General features: G+C 31.2%; 1 protein-coding gene across 1 annotated transcript; it reads left to right on the top strand.

Moving 5' to 3' along the window:
• Window positions 1-838: 838 nt before the first annotated feature.
• LOC103839964 lies at window positions 839-1,759 on the top strand. Its single transcript, XM_009116443.2, has one exon. It carries the CDS (start codon window positions 839-841, stop codon window positions 1,757-1,759), a length of 921 nt encoding a protein of 306 aa, XP_009114691.2.
• The last annotated feature ends 7,460 nt before the right edge of the window (window positions 1,760-9,219 follow it).

Consider the following 9,219-nt stretch of genomic DNA (forward strand, 5'->3'; position numbering starts at 1 on the left):
ATTTGGATAAATTTTTGTTTTATTGTGTTTTGCTGTTGAAGTTGTATATAACTTCAAATTCAATAATATCAAGTACTTTTGGCAAGATAATATTGTACAAATAAACATTTTCATTAACGTATTTTCAAATTTAGAAAAAGATCGACAACTAAAAAAGTACACAAACAGATCACAAAACAAACCATAAACAAAATTACTCTTGAAGTTAGAGATCATTCCTCCATATATATAAGTTTGGACTTTGATAGTCCTTATGTTTCAGGTTTTTGAAGACTGCGTGGAAGATTTCCAGGAAGTTTTTTAGGAAGTCTTCGCATGCATGAATTCTTCCACAAACTTGAAACTTCCATTAACTTTAACACACTCAGATCTGTTTACCAGATGGTTGAACAGATCCTCCACTTTGATAGCTCAAGATCTGAAACTAAATGAAAGATTCAGAGCATAATTTGGAAAAAAAGTAAGAGTTTTAAGCAGCACGAGATTACCAAATGAAGAAAAATTAGACACGGTGACTTACCAGAATGCTCAAATCTATTATTAAAAAAGAGACATGGAAGAAAACTCGGTCAGAAGACTTCCATGAAGTTTTCTAATGCATTATATGTTAGAAGACTTCTGAGAAGACTAAAACTGATTATATGGTACGGAGTTAAATGGGAGGAAGGCTAAAGTTTCTTGGGGAGAAGTTTGTAAACCGAAGCAAGAAGGTGGTTTGGGTGTGAGAAGGTTGAAAGATGTGAATCTGGTGTGTAGTTTAAAACTGATTTGGAGAATTCTCTCGGCTAACTCTCTTTGGGTGAATTGGATTAAAGCTTATTTGATTCGGAAGGGGTCCATGTGGTCTATCAAGGATAAGACTCAAGCAGGTTCTTGGATGTGGCGAAAGCTTTTAAAATGTAGAGAGGTTGCGAAGAAGCTATACAGAGTGGAAATAAAGAATGGGAGGAACACATCCTTTTGGTATGAGTCGTGGTCTCCGTTGGGGTGTTTGAAAGATCTTCTTTGTGATAGAGGCTATATTGATATGGGAATCTCTATTAACGCAAGGGTGTGTGAATGCAGTAGACATCGAAGGAGATTCCATAGAAATCCTATCTTCAATAGAGTTGAAGAGGTAATTGATAGATATAAAGCCAATATTATAGAGGAAGAAGACGTATCTTTATGGAGAAATGGAAAGGGAGATTACAAGAATCGTTTCTCATTGAAGGAGACTTGGCAAGTGACTAGAGTGCAGTATCAGAGCTGCTACTGGCAAAAGATGGTCTGGTTTAAGCATGCTACTCCAAAATTCTCTTTTGTTATGTGGATGGCGATGAAGGAAAGATTATCTACGGGTGAAAGAATGAGTAATTGGGGAGGCAGTGTTGATACTACTTGTGTGTTTTGCCAAGATCCTATGGAGACTTTGGCTCACCTTTTCTTTGTCTGTCCATATTCTTCTCAGATTTGGGAGGGTTTGACAAAGAGAGTTATGGATACTCAATACACAACGAGTTGGAGGGGTATTATGCGAGTGGCTTTGGATAATACTCAAGAGAAGATCAAGCTCTTCACTTTGCGGTATGCTCTTCAAGCTACAGTGCACACAATTTGGATAGAAAGGAACAGAAGAAGACATGGGGAAACTCCTAAACCAGCAGAGCTGTTGATTAAATGGATTGATAAGATGGTGAGAAACAAGTTCTCAATTATAAGGAAGAGAGGGGATAAGGATTTTGATGGAGGGATGGTATATTGGTTTAGCACAAGATAGAAAAAGGAGATAGAAGTTTGATTTTTTTCTTTTCAAAATAGTTACACTTGATGTAAAGCAAAGAACTTTTTCTTTTTGAATTAAATTTAACATTCAATTCAAAAAAAAAAAAAAGAAGACTTCCTGTAAATCATCCAACTTTTGACTCAGATCTGAAAAACTAGCATATTCAAAAGCATTCAAATGCCTTCAAAACAAAGAATATCTTTAAAATAAGGTATGAGCTTTGATCAACAAAAATAGTTTTCAAAATGTAAAGAGTTTAAGCAACAAAAGGTTACCAAATGAAGAAAAACAAACATGGAGACTTGCCAAAACGCTAAGATTTGTTATGAAAAAGAGACATGGAAGAAGACTATGTCATAAAACTTCCAGGAAGTCTTCTACTGCATTATATGTTAGAAGACTTCCGAGAAAACTTCCTTGGAAATCTTCCAAAGTTTGACTCAAATCTAAAAAACATGCATATTTAAGAACATTCAAATGACTTTAAAACAAAGAAAATTTTCAAAAATAAGATAAGAGCTTTAAGCAACCAAATTTTTTTTGAAAGGTCAGAGCTTTAAGCAATAAAAGGTTAACAAATGAAGAAAAATAAAACATGGAGACTTACTAAAACGCTCGGATCTGTTATGAAAGAGGAGACATGAGAGAAGACTCCACCAGAAGACTTCATGGTGCATTAAATGTTAGAAGACTTCCGAGAAGACTTTCCAGGAAGTCTTCCAAGTCTGTCTCAGATCTGAAAAAATTACATATCCAGAAGCATTCAAATGGTTTCAAAACATAGAAAAACTTCAAAAATAAAGTAAGAGTTTGAAACAACAGAAAGAGTTTTCAAAAGGTAAGAGCTTTAAGCAACAAGAAATTACCAAATGAAAAAAAAAATATGATTTATAGATCTACCTTTAAAGGAGCGAAAGATGAGAACCATGTAATAAAAAGCCTGCAAAAACAAAATAAACCATTGAGATAAAATGAGAAAGTCATATAACATTTGGTGTTTTCAAGTTCAAAGAGATTAGCGAGAGGTTTGAGAGTTTTAGAATGACAAACATTATATTTTTATTACAGCCATTTGAAATGAAGAAAGAATGTGTAAATTTTCTTTATATATATAGGAAAACAAAAATCCCAACAAGGTTATATATTTCTGATTCAGAAGACTTTCAAACAAGTCTTCTAAACCCTAAATTTACTATTCGTAAAAGACTTAATTCTTCTAGTGCACTATTTGTTAGAAGACTTAAGTCACCTAAACTTTAGATTCAAAATAACTAAATAAGTAGAAACAAACACTTCATAAAACTTAAAATCAACTTTAAAAATGTTTAATATACACAAAACTAAACGCATATAAGTCATAATTTAATTTCTCAAAAAAAGATAAGTTTTCAAAATCTAACCCTAACATAAACAATACTACAATATATGTTACCAAACCCTAAACAAAAAATACCATGACACATTACCTTCACTCATCTATGTTAAAAACAATTCAATTTTACTAGATCTTGATTTAAATCACTTACAAATGTTTATAATTACATTATTTCAATTCCCCCCTCCATCAAAATATTTTTGATAAAACTTATAAATTATTTTTTAAATCTACTATTTGTAAAAATGCATTCTGATTTTTGGTTGGTCATAAGAGGCTGGTTATAATTTCACAAAGTTTTTAGGTTACTTTTACATTTGTGTGAAGTTTGGGTATAGTTTTCATTTAAAATCAAGTTTTGAATCATTTTGGCAAATTCCCATTGATTTAATTTGAATTATAGATTTGTATTAAAATTTAAGGTTTACTAGATCTTGATCCCCGCACACACGCATGTAATTTGTTTACCTTTTTTTTTTTTTTTTTTTTTTTTTTGACAGCAAAAAGATTACAGACTCATATAGACCCTGTAAACCAAAGTGGTAACTCTGAATCCATGTGTACGACGAAAGACGGTTGTTGCCGAGCACTACGTGCCAAACTATCCGCCCTTGTATTCTCCGTCCTAGGTACATGAACAATATCTGAGTTGACGAAACTTCTTCTCAACAGCTTAATATCTTCCAGGTAGCTTTCAAATGCTGGCCATTCTTCTGGTTCCGAAACCATCTTCACCAATTGAGAACAATCCGTTGCAAACGTAACCTGAAACTGTCTTAAGTTTCTCATGCATTCCATTGCCCAAATTAATGCCTCCATCTCCGAATGAAGCGGTGAAAGACAAGCCCTTACATTCCTTGCTCCTAGTAAACCATCAAACCCTGATAATGTACTGAGCCAACCTTGTCCTGAAAATAGGTCGTTATCTTTCCAAGAACCATCTGTGAAACACCATCTTCCTGTGGTTCCTACGTTAGGCCTAACTTGTACTTCTTGTCCTGAAAAGGTAATTTGTTTACCTTTTTATAAAAATTTTAATGACATCTAATTACATAGGTTATTTGGAGATTTTTAGATTCCTACACATCATAACCGAATTGACCCGAATCCTGGAGGATCTTACTCAAATTATGCCCATAAATTTATAAATTATAATATCCAAACGAAGCCTAATTTCAAAACCCAAAAATCTTGATATTTGGAAGAATCGTTTCATACCCGAATGGATACCTAAATATTAATGTCTAACTGTTATGTAAACAAATATAAATTTATTTGTTAATTAGTTTAAATTTTTGTCACGAATGAAACAATTGCATTCAAATCAAAGATATTATTATGGTTAACACGTAAAATAAAGAGTTTATCTATCTTGCTCAAAAAAAGATTCAGTATCTTTTAAAAAAGAAATAAGATAATAATAATTTGTGAAGTTATATTATATTTTTAAAATAAATAAAAAATAATCGTAACTACCAGAAAAAAAAAAATTTATTAGTGTTAACACCGTTAGCAAAACACTAAACTCTAAACCCTAAATCCTAAATCTTAAACCCTCGGGTAAAACTTGAACATTTGGGTAAATCCTAAACTCTAAATCAAAAAATTTAAAACTATATTTTAAAAATACTAAACCTTGAATCCTTAACCCTAAACCCTTGGGTAAATTCTAAACCCCAAGGGTTCAGGGTTTACCCAAGAGTTTATGGTTTAGTGTTTAGAATTTTGAGTTTTTAAGATTAGTTTTTAATGTATATGATTTAGGGTTTAAGATTTACCCAACGGTTTAGAGTTTACCCAGTGATTTAGTGTTTTGCTGACAGTGTTAACAATATTAAAAAATTTTTTTTTGATAATTATTGCTTATTTAATATATTTTGAAAACATAATAAATTTGACAGATTTTTATTATATTATTTTCTTTTTATAAGATACTGAATCTGAAATAACTAAATCTTATTGGTTGGTGAACATACAGGTTCACCCTAGGGGCTGAACCCAAGAAAAACTCTAAAATAAATAATGTCCATTTATTATGATAAAGATAATTACTCCAGAAGAGTTAAAAATAGAATGTAAAAGATGTAATAAAATAATTAAAATAGGTAAGTTCTATTTTACATTTGTGTAATAAATGTTATCGGATTATTTGGAAAAGACAATAAATGAAGTGGTTAAAATTAGTTTTAAAAAATAAAAAAAATGTAAGAAATCGCTTAAATTAGGCAAGTAATGTTTTGTACTTCGGTTTTAATAGAATAGATGTATTTTTGGCACATCCCCCTTAGATCTTCTTGTTTGGTTGTTGTACTCAACAAAATGAGATACGGAAGAAAACCATTTAAACAAAACTTGCGTATAACGCAATCCCAAAATTAAGTGTCTCTTTTTGCATAAACACAATTGCATTATTAAGAGAAATTTTTAGGTACCTCGTAGGGTGAACCTTTAGATTCACCTAACCAATGATATCTTGCCAATTCATATTCAATATTTGAAAGAAGAAAAACAAAACTTAGGTTCACCTAGAGCTGGGTTGCGGGTCAAACCCGCCCCGCTGACCCGCCAACCCGCGGATAAACTGGTTTTTTTTACTCAAAAAATTTGACCCGCTTGACCCGCAAGAAGAAAATATGAAATCCGCACCCGCCCCGCTAAAACCCGCGGGTGATCCGCTAGACCCGCAGATAATATTAATAATATTAAAAATTATTAATTTAAATATTTTTTATTAAAATAACAATAAAATTTAATATTTTAAATATTTTTTATTAAAAATAATAAATATTAATCTATTTATAATTAAAATTAAATTATTTTTAAAAATTTTTCTATTTAAAAATAATATTTTAAAAAAAAAATCTTTTTTTTTTAGTTTTTGCGGGTTGGCGGGTACCCGCGCTGAATTTTGGCTGACCCGCACCCGCCCCGCATAAAAATCACTCAACCCGCACCCGCACCCGCGAACCAAAATTTTCAAATCACTCGATCCGCACCCGCCCCGCAGCGGGTCAAATGGGGCGGGGCCCGCGGATAATGATTCATATTCCCAGCACTAGGTTCACCGCCTATGGTGAATAATTAAATTCACTTCATCTTTTATAACCAACCAAAGTGTCACCTAGGATTAGTTAAAAAAGGTAATAAAATTAAAAAGTAACTGGCTGAACAAAAAACCAACTTTAACGCCGTCTGCAAAACCCGAAATTCTAAAAAACTAAAATCTAAACCCTATACCTAAAACTTAAACTTTAAACCCCAAATTGTAAACCGTAGACTCTAAATCCTAAACCTAAACCCAAAACTCTAAATCATAAACTCTAAATATTAAACTCTAACCCTAAATCCTAAACCATAAACCTTAAATATTACCCTAAATCCTAAACCCATCACTTGATTAGGGTTCATGTTTAGGATTTAAGATTTAGAGTTTGGGGTTTAAGACTGATGATTTAGGGTTTATGGTTTAGAATTTTGGGTTTAGAATTTAGAGTAGAGTTTATGATTTATGGTTTATGGTTTTGGGTTTAGGATTTAGGGTTTAGAGTTTAGGATTTAGGTTTCATAGTTTAAAGTTTTGGGTTTAAAGTTTTGAGTTTAGGGTTTAGGGTTAGATTTTAGATTGTTAGAGTTTTGGGTTCTGCATACGACGTTAACGTAAGTGTTGTTTTTTTCTCATCCATTTTTTTTAAAAAAAAATTAACTAATCTTACATTGCATTTTGGTTAGTTATAAAAAGTGAGGTGAATTAAACAATTCACCATAGGGGCACCCAAGTATTGTTCAAAAAAAAAAGTAAATAATTAGAAATATAATTATCTACAGAAAAAAAAAAGAAAATGATAAACTTAACGCCGTCCACTTCTTCTTCATGGATTACAGAAAAGAAACGAAGAAAAACTGAGTTTTAACTTTTAGGATTTCTTCAGCACGATATGGCTAACCTTGAGAAGATGAAAGACGAGGAAAAGGTGAGTTTTTGGTTTGATGTTCTGGCTTGTTCCTCCCTCGTTGCTCATACTAAGTTTTGTGTTTTTCAAAATTCATCTATTTTAAGAGTTTTTTTTGTTTTGTTTGAGCTTCTCTTTTATACAAGCAAAAATTGTTTACCCCAATACACAGCAAATATATTTCATTTACTTCAGTTACTAGTTACTACTACCTCATCATGTCGAGTTTTAAGTGATCAATGCAACATATTTTTAGTCTTCAGTTTTTGGCAAACCGTTTTTAAACTTGGACCTTGAGATGAAGAAACATGACAGTCTAAACTGAATCCTGAGTCTGGAGATGGAGAAACATTGAGCCCTTTGCACTCACTTTTTTTTTTTGTTCCAGATCTATAATCAAATCACTACGGAGTAGCACTGAGACATATAAATGGTGGCAATGAACTCTAGAGTTCTGTGGAAGCCAGCAAACTAGAAGTCAAGACCTGAAAAAACAATGAATATAATGCAAATATAAGAGGATTACACACAGACATGGAGGCATACTGCTTGTTGCAACACCAAGCTCCCTGGAAGATCTCTTAACTTCTTTTGGAACACTGTTCAGATTTGATACAGACAAATAAGTTTTCAAGGGCTTGAATCTAGTTTAGCAGTTGCAAGTGTTTAAACTGTTAAGCCTTTTTTTTCTTAGACAGCATAGTTACCTCCACTTCTTGATTTCGTGAGGCACAAGTCACAGTCATGTGATTTATTTAAGTACATACATTAGTGGTTGGGGTCCTCCTTTTAAGTACCTGGAACAAAGAGAAGAAAATAAAGTTGATCCAAGATGTATGTCTCTGCCAGACGTAGCTCTTTCTCACTGCCAAATTCAGATGGTCACCAACGTAGTAGTGTCCTTATCTTCTCCCGAGGAAGAGGATTGTGTTGTGGCTGTCAAGTTTTTTGTTTTCGTGGATGGTCCAAGGTGAATTAGAAAGCAAAGGAGAGTTGAAAATCACAAACACAGGCTCTTTTCTTTTATGTACCCGATGAAGAAGAAGACGCATTGAGACCCACGGCTTATTAACTCTAACTTTTATGGTTTTCCTTTTTTTCTGTAGTTAATTATTACTAAATGTTTCGGCCGCACTTGCGGGCATAGAGATTTTATAACTACTTATTAATACATGTATTACTAATTAAAAAATAATTTTAAATAATTATTTATATTTTCATTGAAGATTCTTATGTATTAGGAATTTTTAAAATTCTTTTGTGCACTATATTCATTATTAATAAATAATATATAAATCTTAGAGATCATTTGATATTCTTTTTCAATTATATAGAATTAATAATTTTACTTAATATTTAGTTATATATTTTCTGTTTTTAAACTTTTAACTATTTTATTAAAATATATATTTTTGTATAACAACACAATATTGTTCCAAAAAAGGATAACAACACAATATATATAGGAATTATCTTTTTATTTTATATATTTTTTAAATTATGGATAATTTTTATTTTTATTAATTGTAAGCACTTATCTAATCAAATAAACACTAAATTCGTTTTTTATTTTATCTAATTTATTTAATTTATTATTAAGGGTATAAACGATATTAACCGCTCTAACTTTTAACGTGAGAGCTCCGTTGCAAAAATTTACTTCGCAAATAATAGTATAGATATAGACTTTTATAATTGAGAAATTTCCTAGGATAAACCTAAAAAAAATTATCGCAAATATAGACTTTAAAATAAAAATGACTAAAATAGACTTAATTGTTTTACCAAAAAAAGTAAATATACACTTATACTCATAAAATTAATTAATTTAGACATTAAAGTTTAGAGTTAAGGGGTGGAGTTTAAGGTTTAGGGTTTAAGGTTTAGGGTTTAGAGTTGAGGAGTGGGGTTTTGGAGATAAAATTTAAAAATTTTAAAATTAAAATAAAATTAAAATTTTTAAAATTAAAAATACTATTTTGGTCATTTTAGTTCTGGAAGTCTATTTTTGTGACAAAATTTTAAAAAGTCTATTTGATAGAATTGCTCTTTATAATTTTTAACCCTTTTTTCCAAAAATTAAATGTTAGTTGGCAAGATAATATTTGTTAGGTGAAAGATTTAGGGAG

The sequence above is a fragment of the Brassica rapa genome, chromosome A09, assembly GCF_000309985.2.
Source record: "Brassica rapa cultivar Chiifu-401-42 chromosome A09, CAAS_Brap_v3.01, whole genome shotgun sequence".
Classification (NCBI taxonomy): Eukaryota; Viridiplantae; Streptophyta; class Magnoliopsida; order Brassicales; family Brassicaceae; genus Brassica; species Brassica rapa.

Bases quoted from the DNA above. Each gene is read 5' to 3' on its own strand.
- LOC103839964 (XM_009116443.2), top strand. From the start codon at position 839: ATGTGGTCTATCAAGGATAAGACTCAAGCAGGTTCTTGGATGTGGCGA.